Raw genomic sequence first — 14557 nt, 5'->3', positions numbered from 1 at the left:
GGGTCTAAAAGACCCCCAATGTTCCCCTGTACTCCATTGGATGGAATGTAGAGCACATCGCACCGCATTACATTCTTTGCCGGCCTCGATGGTCGGGAAATCTGTCATAACATCACTTCTGGGTCAGGACAAGAAGGGAGTGAACGTGTCCGCTCTCCTCCGTTGTTACTTACCTGGTGTGAGAGGCCAATGGAGAGAGGGCTTCCCTTGCAGCTAAGTTCCAGACTCCCCTGAGAGTGGGACAGCAGGAGTCAGGACCAAAGTGGCACAGGTCACCTGTAGGAGTGCTTGTTGGTGGTCCACCCTGGAGCACAACTGATGCACTGAGATGAGGTCTGCAGACAGGAGGTGCCTGTGCGAGGTATGCAAGCCCTTCCGGGGAACAGAGGATTACTGGATAGCCGGTTCAAAGCCAAGGTCCGGTACTGGGTGGAGATCAGAAGAGACGTAGTCAGATGGGATAACCAAGGTCATACACAGAGGGGCGAGAGAGAATATCCGTTAGCCAAGCCGAAGTCATGCACAGAGGAGCAAGAGAAAATATCCGTTAGCCAAGCCGAGGTCAGGTCAGGGTTTAAGCAGAGAAGACAGGTCCAGGAGCAAGCGGAGTCGGTAACAGGAAATCACAGATCACAGTAGCACAGGAACAGGAAATCACAGTAGCACAGGAACAGGAAATCACAGATCACAGTAGCACAGGAACAGGAAATCACAGATCACAGTAGCACAGGAACAGGAAATCGCAGTTCACAGTAGCACAGGAACAAGGTACCGGGGAGCCAGAGATCAACCACCACCTGAGAGTAGTGCAGGGCTTCCTTATAAAGGCCGTTTGCTGCCAAATTTGAGCCAATGTGAACTGTGGCCATGCAAGGTACTGGAGGGGTGTCAGGTCTCCTAACACCTCTGCTGAGGACAGAGCCCTGACAGTGCCCCCCAAGGGCAGCCTCCAGATGCCTACTTGGGCCATCTTGTCTGGATATTTGGAGTAGAACTCCTGGAGAAGTCTGGGGGCATGTACTGTATGTTGTCTTTGGTTCCCAGGAGCCTTCTTCAGGAGTTACCCCTTCCATTTGATCAAGAACTGAATCTGCCTTCCTCGCTTCTTGCAGTCCAGGATTGATTCTGTCTCGTGTTCTGCATCCTCCCCAACTGTTATTGGTGGCGGAGGAGGTTCTACTCTTCCCGGAAATGGATCATGAACTGCTGTCTTGAGCAGAAAAACATGGAAGACTGGGTGAATCCCATATGATTCGGGAAGAGATAGCTCATATGCCACTGGATTGATTACTCATTGGATCTGAAAGGGCCCAATGTATCTTGGTCCCAACTTCCACGATGGGCAAGGAAGTTTTAGGTTGGCTGTTGATAACCAAGCCTGGTCTCCAACCTGCAGAGAAGGATTTCCCCTCCGTTTCTTGTCATAGTATCTTTTGTAGTCAGTTTGCAATCTTTGTACGGATTCCTGGAGAGCTCAATAGTTGTCCTGTATCCTGCGGATTCTGTCCTGAACTGCAGGTACCGAGGTTTCGAGTATGGTATCCGGCAGGCATGAAGGGTGGAATCCGTAATTAGCCCAAAATTGCGACTGATTCGTAGCGGAATGGACAGAATTATTGTATGCAAATTCTGTTAATGGGAGTAGAGATGTCCAGTCATCCTGGGAAAAGGCGGAGAGACATCGTAGATATTGTTCTAACATTTGGTTAATTTGTTCAGTTTGGCCATTTCTTTGAGGGTGGTAGGCCGATGATAGGCAGAGTTCCACTTTCAGGGTTTTACATAAGGCTCTCCAGAACCTGGAGGTAAATTGAACCCCTCGGTCTGACACGATATTGCTGGGCAGTTCGTGTAGCTTAACGATTTCCTTAATAAAAATATGTGCCGTCTCAGGCGCCAACGGAGTTCCTATCATTGGCAGAAAGTGGGCCATCTTGGATAGCCGATCTATCACTACTAGGATGGTAGCAAACCCCTCAGAGGGCGGCAAGTGTACAATAAAGTCCATTGTGATAATTTCCCAGGGACGATTAGGAATGGATTGGGGCCTCAGAAACCCCCATGCCTTGGCTTTGTCTCCCTTGCTACGTAGACATACTGTGCAGGATTTACTTAAGTTCTGCAGTCCTGACATAAGTTGGGCCACCAAAATGATCGCTGGATCAGGTCCATTGTTTTTCAGCCAGTTGATGGTCGTGGAATGTCTTGAAAACTTGGGATCTTACCTCCTGGAGTACAAAGATCTTATCCTGGTGCCACAGAAAGCCATCCTGCCTTCTTAATGAGTTCTGCTCAGGTACGGTACACCGTGCAGATGCCTGTTCAATCAAAAGCTTCAGACTGGGCTGAATCAACAAAAAATTTTGGGCCGACAGGATGGTATCGGGGGCAAAGTTTAAACTGAATCTGGGAACATACGTGATAGAGCATCTGCTTTCCCATTCTTGGATCCTGAGCAGTAGGTCATGTGAAAATTGAAGATGGAGAAATATAGGACCCATCTAGCTTGCTGCGGTCTTAGGCACTTGGCAGATCTTAAATATTCTAGATTCTTATGAACTGTAAAGATCATGATTGAGTGACTAGCTCCTTCCAAAAGGTACCTCCATTCTTTGAACGCCATTTTGATCTCCAAAAGTTCCCTGTTGCCTATGTCGTAGTGCCTTTCAGCTTGGCTTAGTTTCTTAGAGCAAAACGCTACCCGATGGAGCAGAGCTTTTGGGCCTTGGCTCCTGTAGCCACCTCCGATGCTTCTACCTCCAGGATGAAGGAAGTGTTGGCTCTGGGTGTTGTAATACAGGAGCAGAAGTGAACTGCTTTTTTAACTGCTCAAAGGCTGTCTGTGCTTCTTGGCTCCAGAGAAAATGTGTATGCTGGCGAGTGAGTTGGGTAATGGGGGCTATAATGGTTGAGAAGCCCTTGATGAACTTCTGATAAACGTTGGCAAATGTTGGCTGCTCAATAGGACAATAATATGATTGATGAGATGGTAAAGTGTCAGCTTTCTTTTTATCAAATACATCAAGGAAATGGTGGTAGGCAGGGGGAACGGATTGACTGGCATCTGATGTAGGCTGAACTGAGAGGCACACAGGGAAATTGGTGGGTGTGGGAGTGCCACAGTGCTGAATACAGTAATTTGATGGGAAGGTGACTTCTTTCTTGAGCCAGTTGATTTATGGATTGTGAGCTTGCAACCAAGGTATTCCTAGGATGGCTGGAAACATGAGAGATCTCAGGATGTCAAAGCAGATGAATTCCTGATGGACAGAGTCAGTTGTGGCTAGGATGGGAATGGTTTCTTGGGTAACGGGTCCTGAGCTAGGAGCGGAGCGGTGCCATCTGCTAGGAGTACATCAAGCCTTTGTCTTTTAGGACAAAGAGGAATACCTAGGTTCTGGGCAAGGTTGATGTCCAAGAAAAAACTGCAGGCTCCAGAATCAATGATTGCCCACAACTTGACTTCCTTTCCAGCCACCTGTAATGACATGGGTAGAACGACATGGGTGGTTAAGGTTCTGGATAACTGGAGATATGAAGGATGAGGCTGGCTGGACTTACTTGGTCACACTGGGCAGTTGCATAAGAAATGGCCCATGGCCCTGTTACATAAATGTAAGATTTGAGTAGTTGAGATGTGATCAGTAGAAATATGTCATTGTAAATTTAGTTTCAGTCCATGTTATTAAAGATAAGTGTTCCGAATTCAGTCAGAGACATATGTTCACCAATTGGCATCTGAAAGGACAGAGCATGTCAAAAAAACGTTGTCACCTATGTAGCCAGAGATTGCCACCTTCTTGAAATCTAAAAGAAGAGCTCCAACCATTTCGGCTTCGGGAAGCAGCAGGAGACCAGGAGAGGGCTCCGCTTTGTCTGCTAGCTGTGATTTATATCCACAGATCAGAGGAATATATTTCTTCTTTCATAAAAGATACAATATTAGTTGCAGAGAGATGAAAATACTTCCTTCTGATTGGACACACTGTAAGCTACATCTGCATGTAAAACTGTATTTATAGCCTCTGTAGAATCCCAGAGAAATGCAGAAAACAGGTATATGGCACCTGATTGCAACAGCTGAACAGTGATTGGTACTGTCGCGATCAGATTGATGCGCCGGTGTCAGAAATTCTATCCCTGACTTGGTGATTCAAACCGTTCCTGGTCCAATCGACTTTGGGTACTTCAGTACCCAGAACGTCCTGTGGGCTGGTATAGGGTTGATTGGCCAAGGGCTAATGTCCAGCCTATGTCCATATTTCAATAAATTGAGGGCCATTTCTATTTTACTGGCGAATCACGGACATTCTCTAACTTGCTCCAGTCACAGGATAACTCTTAGTAAAAGTTTTATTTCTGCTTTTATTCCCTTTTATTTTATAGTCAATAGCCAATTGTGTGTCTTTTTGTATTTTCTGTATTATTTGTAACTTTTTATACTTTGTACATATTCTATGCACAGCTCACTTTCGGGATATTAAATCATAAAGTTAATAAGTGACTTCTGGATACTTAAGCTCCGGCTCATATCTCCGGAGAGATTATTGTATTACAGTGTCTATATATGCTCGATCTAACTTCATTGCCAATCTGTATTCAATTGCACTGTGTGTTGGCAAATTGCATGCAGATTGTAAAGTAGCAGATCTGCCAGACGGAGATCTGTGTGTGTGGTGGCCCAGCAGACCAGTCTGCCAACAAACTGTTGGATGGTGGCAAGCTACCGTTTGTTGTGTGACTGGTGTGGGGGGGTGTGGACAGTGGAATCGTCATTCACACCGGGGTTCTAGCTTGTAGGATAGCTGGAGGAATGCTAGAAGTGTGTGCCAATTGCTAGACTGCTCCCCAACCCTTAGATTGCACCAGATTGTATATAAGATTTGTATCTGCCTGTGTGTGGTCAGCCATCTGGATTGGAGTGGAGTCTCCCTCTAGTAGTGGCCAGATGCAGTGCGGGCTGTGAATGCGTATCATGGCCAGTCTTATATGCTCAAAGTAAGACCCCCTCATCCCTCTTTACCCCAAGTCACGGCCGGACGTGCATACCTCGGTTAGCTAGGCGCCGTGGGCATGTGTGTGCGGTGTGGATCCATGACAGCCCCGCAGTAAAGGCATAGGTTGCCTTGCCGTCTGCGTAATCTTTCCTCTGGAGATAAGGCAGGTCAGAGAAGGCCAATTTGCATGGGTTTTACTTCAGGAGTGCTGATAGGCGGAGAAATAGGGACAGAATCCACTGGTCTTGGAACCCTTGGCAAAACCCTTGGCAAAGGGTCTGGGTATGTTCAGAATGTCTCTCCTGTAGCCGTCGATCCAATTAGGTAGTGAGTTGAATTAGATTCTCCAAGGAGGAGGGAGCCTCCACCCTAGCTAATTCGTCCTTGAGGGACTCAGACAGACCTAGATGGAACTGGTATTTTAGGGCTGCGTCATTCAACCCGGTATTGGCGGACCATTTGCGGAATTCCACAATGTAGTCCTCCACATGCCGTCGGCCTTGCTGTAGAGCATGAAGGGTGGATTCAGCAGTAGAGGTCCTCTGGGGGTCATCATAAAGAGCTGCCATGGCTTCAACGAATGTGATCACTGAGTTTAGCGCTGGTTCTTTTTGTTCCAGTAAGCTGTGTGCCCATGATTGAGGTTCGTCAGATATGACAGAAATGATGAACCCCACTTTAACTGCCTCAAGTGAGAAGGTCCTGGGTTGCAGTGCAAAATACAACTCACAAGCATTCTTGAAGGCTCGGAATTTACGTCGGTCCCCAGGAAGCGTTCCGGAATGGTAACCCTGAGTAGTACCACAGCGGGTGTAACAGTGGAAAGCGAACTGGCTGGTGCCACTGTAGGGATAGGACTAGGCAATGGATTCTGGTCTGCAGAAGTCGCAGCAGTAGTGAGCGAATGAAGATGTCCCTCCAGCTGAAAATATTCCTCCTGCAGATCCTTGACCACTTGCGTAAGTGCCGTCATCTGTTGGCACAAGGCCTCTAATGCAGAAGCACCTCTCTCGGCCTCAGACATAATGGCTGATTGATACTATCACGTACCTGGTGAGAGATGCCAGTGGAGAGAGGGCTTCCCTTGCAGCTAAGTTCCAGACTCCCCTGAGAGTGGGACAGCAGGAATCGGGACCAAAGTGGCACAGGTCACCTGTAGGAGTGCTTGTTGGTGGTCCACCCAGGAGCACAGCTGATGCACTGAGATGGGGTCTGCAGACAGGTGGTGCCTGTGTGAGGTATGAAAGCCCTTCCGGGGAACAGGATTACTGGATAGCCGGTTGAAAGCCAAGGTCTGGTACTGGGTGGAGATCAGAACAGACATAGTCAGATGGGATAGCCGAGGTCATACACAGAGGAGCAAGAGAGAATATCTGTTAGCCAAGCCGAGGTCAGGCACAGAGGAGCAAGAGAGAATATCTGTTAGCCAGCCGAGGTCAGGTCAGGGTTTAAGCAGAGAAGACAGGTCCAGGAGCAAGCCGAGTCAGTAACAGGAAATCACAGATCACAGTAGCACAGGAAAAGGAAATCACAGTTCACAGTAGAACAGGAACAAGGTACTGGGGAGCCAGAGATCAACCAGCACCTGAGAGTAGTGCAGGGCTTCCTTATAAAGGCCGTTTGCCACCAAATTTGAGCCAATGTGAACTTCTGCGGCCATGCAAGGTACTGGCAGGGTTGCCATGTCTCCTAACACCTCTGCCAAGGACAGAGCCCTGACATCTGTCCCCTCTACCCTCTGGCACCCGCTGACCCGGGCCCACAGATGGGTAAGCAGAGCCAGAGAAGCATAGTAGGTACAGGGGAGGTTCACACAGACGGGGTGGCAGAGGCTGGCACCTGAAAGGAGAGCCCTGCGGCTTGCCCTCAGCAGGAATAAAGAATAAAAACAATACTTGCCCGGCACCCAGAACTACATGTCCCGGGCGTCGGGCGATGTAAAGTGAACATCCCTGCATGATGAGCCGACATTGACCTCACAGCACTGCCTCAGAGCAAACTAGTCATAGGAAGGATCAGATTTATCATTCCTTGTCTGCAGATCTAAAACTCATCAAAACCAGTTCAGAGACCAAACAAACCCAACAGAGAAAAGGGTCCCCGGACCTCAAAATTGTAGTAAACACTAAACAGTCCAAACAAAATGTCTTCCCATGGGGGGAGTAGTTCTTCAATGTCCAGCAACCCTCCTATTCCCCCCTCACATCCACATCCTATTATTGTGTGACCAATACCATCCAAATCATTCTTACTTTCATTTCCCAAAGTTATCCGTCTACAAGGAGACCTGTATAGATCACATGATGGCACCAATGAGGATGGAGGAGGACCGGAGTCACATGACTGAGAAGATACTAAACCTCACCCTGGAGATCATCTACCTGCTGACCGGAGAGGTGAGGAGGATTCTGGGAGGTCACATGACATCACTCTTATCTCTATTAATAAAACACAGACCTGACCGGAGAGGTGAAGAGGATTCTGGGAGGTCACATGATGTCACTCTCATCTCTATTAATAAAACACAGAGCTGACTGGAGAGGTGAGGAGGATTCTGGGAGGTCACATGACATCACTCTTATCTCTATTAATAAAACACAGACCTGACCGGAGGTGAGGAGGATTCTGGGAGGTCACATGACATCACTCTCATCTCTATTAATAAAACACAGACCTGACCGGAGAGGTGAGGATTCTGGGAGGTCACATGACATCACTCTTATCTCTATTAATAAAACACAGACCTGACCGGAGAGGTGAGGAGGATTCTGGGAGGTCACATGACATCACTCTTATCTCTATTAATAAAACACAGACCTGACCGGAGAGGTGAGGAGGATTCTGGGAGGTCACATGACATCACTCTTATCTCTATTAATAAAACACAGACCTGACCGGAGAGGTGAGGAGGATTCTGGGAGGTCACATGACATCACTCTCATCTCTATTAATAAAACACAGACCTGACCAGAGAGGTGAGGAGGATTCTGGGATTCTAACATGATATTCCTATTGGTTCCTCAATACAGAGATTTCCTCTTCTGAAGTCAGGTGATCATATGACCATCACAGTGCCTCCATGTGACTCCCTAAACCCTGAGAGACACAACATGCAGAAGATTCTAGAAGTCACCAAGAAGATGATGGAGCTGCTGACAGGAGAGGTGAGCGGTGCCGGAAATTCTGGGACATTGTCCAATCACTGATCATTATCAGTATCATTAGGATCTGTACATTATCTGCATTGTTACCATTGATGTCATTTTTATTATATATTCAGAGTGGAAACCTGAGAGATCCTAAAGTTGAGGTTAAAGAAGAGATAAAAGAGGAGGAGGATGAGGATGGGGGGATGGAGGAGTCAGAGCTTCTAAAAGGACACAAAGATCTGTACCAGGACACCATGGTGGAGTCATCCAGCTACAGGAACCCACCAGAGAGATGTCCCCGTCCTCTGTATTCCCGGGATTCCACACAGGAAGGTCACACCATCCCTCACCATCATCAGGTAGATGAGGAACAATCACTGATAGTATCATTAGGATCTGTACATTATCTGCATTGTTACCATTGATGGGTTTTGTATTATGCATTCAGAGTGGAATCCTCGGGGATGATAATATTGATGTTAAAGAAGAGTATAAAGAGGAGGATGAGGAGTATGGAGTGATGGAGGAGTTTTCAGAAGGACACAAGGATATGATGGAGCCACCTAATACCAGGCACCCACCAGAGAGATGTCCCCGTCCTCTGTATTCCCGGGATTCCACACAGGAAGGTCACACCATCCCTCACTATTACAAGGTTGGTGGGATGGGGAATCTAGAACATGAACTTGTAGAGATAATATTTGTATTTTTCATGTTAGCTTATATTTACAGTTGCAAGAAAAAGTATGTGAACCCCTTGGGATTACGTGGAGTTTTGCATGAATTGGGCATAAAATGTGCTCTGAACGTCATCTAAGTCACAACAATAGAAGAACACAGTCTGCTGAACATAATACTACACAAACATTAGATGTTGCCATGGTTTAATTGCACATAACATGTAAACATTCACAGTGCAGGGAGGAAAAAGTATGTGAACCTTTGGACTTAATAACTGGTTGACCCTCCTTTGGCAGCAATAACCTCAACCAAACGTTTCCTGTAGTTGCAGATCAGACCTGCACAACGATCTGGAGTCATTTTGGACCACTCCTCTTCACAAAACGGTTTCAGTGTAGCAATATTCTTGGGATGTCTGGTGTGAATTGCTCTCTTAAGGTCATGCCACAGCATTTCAATCGGGTTGAGGTCAGGACTCTGACTGGGCCACTCCAGAAGGCGTATTCTGTGCTGTTGCAGCCATTGTTTTGTTGAATGACTTGTATGCTTTGGGTCATTGTCCTGTTGCATCACCCATCCTCTGCGGAGCTTCAGTTGGCGGACAGATGGTCGTATGTTTTCCTGCAAAATGTCTTGATAAACTCTGGAATTCATTTTCCCATCAATGACAACAATCCGTCCAGGCCCTGAGGCAGCAAAGCAGCCCCAAACCATGATGCTCCCTCCGCCATGTTTCACAGTGGGGATGAGGTTTTGATGTTGGTGTGCTGGGCCTTTTTTTCTCCACACATAGTGTTGTGTGTTCTTCCCAAACAACTCAATCTTGGTGTCATCTGTCCACAGTATATTTTGCCAGTAGTGCTGTGGAACATCCAGGTGCTCTTTTGCAAACTTCAAACGTGCTGCAATATTCTTTTTGGACAGCAATGGCTTCCTCCGTGGTGTCCTCCCATGTACTCCATTCTTGTTTCATGTTTTCCTTATTGTAGATGTGTCAACAAAAATGTTAGCATGTGCCAGAGATTTCTGTAGGTCTTTAGCTGACACTCTGGGATTCTTCTTTACCTCATGCAGCATTCTGCGCTGTGCTCTTGCAGTCATTTTTACAGGACGACCACGCCTAGGGAGAGTAGCAACAGTGCTAAACTTTCTCCATTTGTAGACAGTCTGTCTTACCGTGGACACAGGAACATCAAGGATCAAGGAGATACTTTTGTAACCCTTTCCAGCTTCATGCAAGTCAACAATTCTTGATCGTAGGTCTTCTGAGAGCTCTTTTTTGCGAGGCATGGTCCACATCAGAAAGTGCTTCTTGAAACCAGTAAACCCAAAACAGGTGTGCATTTTTTAAGGGCAGGACAGCTGTCAGCAACACATCCAATATCATCACACTGATTGGAGTCAAGGTTGGCTCACTCCTGGCTCCAATTAGCTCTGGGAGAAGTCATTAATCTAGGGCCTCACATACTTTTTCCTCCCTGCACTGTGAATGTTTACATGTTATGTGCAATTAAACCATGGCAACATCTAATGTTTGTGTAGTATTATGTTCAGCAGACTGTGTTCTTCTATTGTTGTGACTTAGATGACGTTCAGAGCACATTTTATGCCCAATTCATGCAAAACTCCACGTAATCCCAAGGGGTTCACATACTTTTTCTTGCAACTGTATATATTATGTGAAATTTCTAATTTTCTTGGTTTAGGGTGAAGATCTGATAGATATAAAAGTTGAGATAAAAGCAGAAGAAGAAGAGGCGTATGTGAGGGATGATCAGCAGTCTATGGAGGAGGATGGAATAACGGGGACATTTATAGAGGAGGACACTCCTACAGAGATCAGCACAGGTGGGTCATGAACACTAAATACACGATATACTCTATGTTGTACATTACATACTCCTGACCCCTGCACTATATACTCTATGTTGTACATTACATACCTCTGACCCCTGCACTATATACTCTATGTTGTACATTACATACTCCTGACCCCTGCACTATATACTCTATGTTGTACATTACATACTCCTGACCCCTGCACCATATACTCTATGTTGTACATTACATACTCCTGACCCCTGCACTATATACTCTGTTGTACATTACATACTCCTGAACCCTGCACCATATACTCTATGTTGTACATTACATACTCCTGACCCCTGCACTATATACTCTATGTTGTACATTACATACCTCTGACCCCTGCACTATATACTCTATGTTGTACATTACATACTCCTGACCCCTGCACTATATACTCTATGTTGTACATTACATACTCCTGACCCCTGCACCATATACTCTATGTTGTACATTACATACTCCTGACCCCTGCACTATATACTCTGTTGTACATTACATACTCCTGAACCCTGCACCATATACTCTATGTTGTACATTACATACTCCTGACCCCTGCCTTATATACTCTATGTTGTACATTACATACTCCTGACCCCTGCACTATATACTCTATGTTGTACATTACATACTCCTGACCCCTGCACTATATACTTTGTTGTACATTACATCCTCCTGACCCCTGCACTATATACTCTATGTTGTACATTCCATACTCCTGACCCCTGCACTATATACTCTATGTTGTACATTACATACTCCTGACCCCTGCACTATATACTCTATGTTGTACATTACATACTCCTGACCCCTGCACTATATACTTTGTTGTACATTACATCCTCCTGACCCCTGCACTATATACTCTATGTTGTACATTCCATACTCCTGACCCCTGCACTATATACTCTGTTGTACATTACATACTCCTGAACCCTGCACCATATACTCTATGTTGTACATTACATACTCCTGACCCCTGTACTATATACTCTATGTTGTACATTACATACCTCTGACCCCTGCACTATATACTCTATGTTGTACATTACATACTCCTGACCCCTGCACTATATACTCTATGTTGTACATTACATACTCCTGACTCCTGCACTATATACTCTATGTTGTACATTACATACTCCTGACCCCTGCACTATATACTCTATGTTGTACATTACATACTCCTGACCCCTGCACTATATACTCTATGTTGTACATTACATACTCCTGACCTCTGTACTATATACTCTATGTTGTACATGACATACTCCTGACCCCTGCACTATATACTTTGTTGTACATTACATCCTCCTGACCCCTGCACTATATACTCTATGTTGTACATTCCATACTACTGACCCCTGCACTATATACTCTGTTGTACATTACATACTCCTGAACCCTGCACCATATACTCTATGTTGTACATTACATACTCCTGACCCCTGCACTATATACTCTGTTGTACATTACATCCTCCTGACCCCTGCACTATATACTCTGTGTTGTACATTACATACTCCTGACCCCTGCACTATATACTCTATGTTGTACATTACATACTCCTGACCCCTGCACTATATACTCTATGTTGTACATTACATACTCCTGACCCCTGCACTATATACTCTATGTTGTACATTACATACTCCTGACCCCTGCACTATATACTCTATGTTGTACATTACATACTCCTGACCCCTGCACTATATACTCTATGTTGTACATTACATACTCCTGACCCCTGCACTATATACTCTATGTTATACATTTCATACTCCAGACTCCTGCTTTCCCCCCTCCCCCCACTGCTATATATACACATAATATGGATTCTCTCATGTTACACCCATTTCCTCCCAGCTGGACATTTTATATCGGATGATGTGATTGGAGCACAGACTTTTACATGGTGATAATAATGTGATAACATCCTCCAACTTTGGACCCTTAAACAGAAAGTGATAATGAGGGAGGAGTCAATACCCCAATGATGGTGGTCTTCAGGATCAGTCCAGTCTTCATCTTGGTTGTTCTCCCCCCATCCTCACTCTCTGACCTCTGGTGGGGCTCAGCCCCGCTGTTCTTCATGACTAAATCATGGACTAAATAAGGAAGTGCAGTACTTCTTGTGTTGGGAAGATGGCGATGAGTGATAGAGGGGGTGGGGCCCCTCGTCCTATAATCCCCTCATCACTGTCCCTCCTATAAAAGACAGTTCTGGTTGTTTCCTCACTCTCTGACTAAGGTCCATGAATAAAGAAATGACCTGGTAGGAGATCAGAGGAGCCATTTCCTAGTTCTCTTGAGGGTGGAATTGTAAGCTCCTCAGAGACTAAGCTGCCTGATGTGGGCGGAGTCCTGGTTTGGGGAACCAATCAGCTCCTGTGTAGTAATCCTCTTTGTCTTTGTATTTTAGTCCATGGCCGGGAGATGAGGAAAACCTCCGAGGATTGTCTCACTTTGTCTCCAGACTGGAAAGTAGAAGATGAGGACATCACACAGTATAGTCCAGGAGAAAACCCGGCTCCCTCCAATGTCCATCCGGCACCACCCAGTGTAGATGGACCATCGGATTCCTCGTATCCTGAGGAACCTCAGACTGTGCGGGACCGGGCCGGCCTTCCAACAGGGAAGAGCTTCTCCTGTACGGAGTGTGGGAAGTGGTTCTATTATAAATACCATCTTAATGTGCATAAAAGATCTCACACGGGGGAGAAGCCGTATCCCTGTCCTGAGTGCGGGAAGTGTTTCCGTTACAAATCTGGTCTTAATATTCATAAAAGATCTCACACAGGTGGGAAGCCTTTTTCCTGTCCTGAGTGCGGGAAATGTTTCAGCTTGAAATATTGCCTTATTGTCCATATAAGATCTCACACAGGAGAGAAGCCATATTCCTGTCTTGAGTGCGGGAAATGTTTCTGTTCTAAGTATGGTCTTAATGTCCACATACGATCTCACACAGGAGAAAAGCCATATTCCTGTTCTGAGTGTGAAAAATGTTTTATACTTAAATCAGATCTTGTCACACATCAAAGGCTTCACACGGGGGAAAAACCATACTCATGTTCTGAGTGCGGGAAATGTTTTTCAAACAAGTCCTTTTATCACAGACATCAGAGGTTTCACACTGGTGAAAAGCCATATTCCTGTCCTGAGTGCGGGAAAAGTTTTTCACAAAAGTCTGATCTTTACAGACATCAGAGATCTCACACTGGGGAGAAGCCACTTTCTTGTCCTGAGTGTGGGAAATGTTTTTCAGAGAAGTCAAGTCTTTACAAGCATCAGAGATCTCACACGGGGGAGAAGCCATTTTCTTGTTCTGAGTGCGGGAAATGTTTTTTATGTAAGTCCAGTCTTTACAGACATCAGAGATCTCACACAGGAGAGAAACCACTTTCCTGTCCTGAGTGCGGGAAATGTTTTTCACGTAAGTCCAGTCTTTACATGCATCAACGATCTCACACGGGCGAGAAGCCATATTCCTGTTCTGAGTGCGGGAAATGTTTTTCATGTAAGTCCAGTTTTTACAGACATCAGAGATTGCACACTGGGAAGAAGCCACTTTCTTGTCCTTAGTGAGAGAAATGTTCCTCACTGAAGTCCTGTCTTCCTGTACATCAGGGGTCCCACACAACCCTGGAGGTGTATTAGTGCCTTGAGTGCAGGAAATGTCTTCTAGATGAATGTTGCTGGACATCCCAGTCTCATGTGGGGAAGAAGCACACCCTGATATACACCTCAGATATACTCCATGGCTGATCTTCATCATGGAAGAAACAGTTGATAAGGAGATGAGAGGTCCCCAAAGACATGGATGAAGTGTGGGACCGGGTTGGCCATTGATAGCAGAAGAATAAA

At 45.7% G+C, this 14557-nt stretch overlaps 1 protein-coding gene across 1 annotated transcript in view; it reads right to left on the bottom strand.

Annotated features, from left to right (window-relative positions):
- Positions 1 to 5566, bottom strand: part of LOC149445425 (uncharacterized) — a 181116-nt gene extending 175550 nt beyond the window's left edge. Inside the window, exon 1 of the mRNA XM_089653834.1 lies at positions 5401 to 5566. Coding sequence (XP_089509960.1) covers positions 5401 to 5566 — 166 coding nt within the window. The remainder of the gene's footprint in view (positions 1 to 5400) is intronic.
- Between the last annotated feature and the right edge of the window lie 8991 nt (positions 5567 to 14557).

The sequence above is a fragment of the Staurois parvus genome, unplaced genomic scaffold, assembly GCF_062004578.1.
Source record: "Staurois parvus isolate SC_StPar_1 unplaced genomic scaffold, SC_StPar_1.0 ptg000721l, whole genome shotgun sequence".
NCBI lineage: Eukaryota > Metazoa > Chordata > Amphibia > Anura > Ranidae > Staurois > Staurois parvus.
This window is presented reverse-complemented; position numbering and strand designations above follow the sequence as displayed.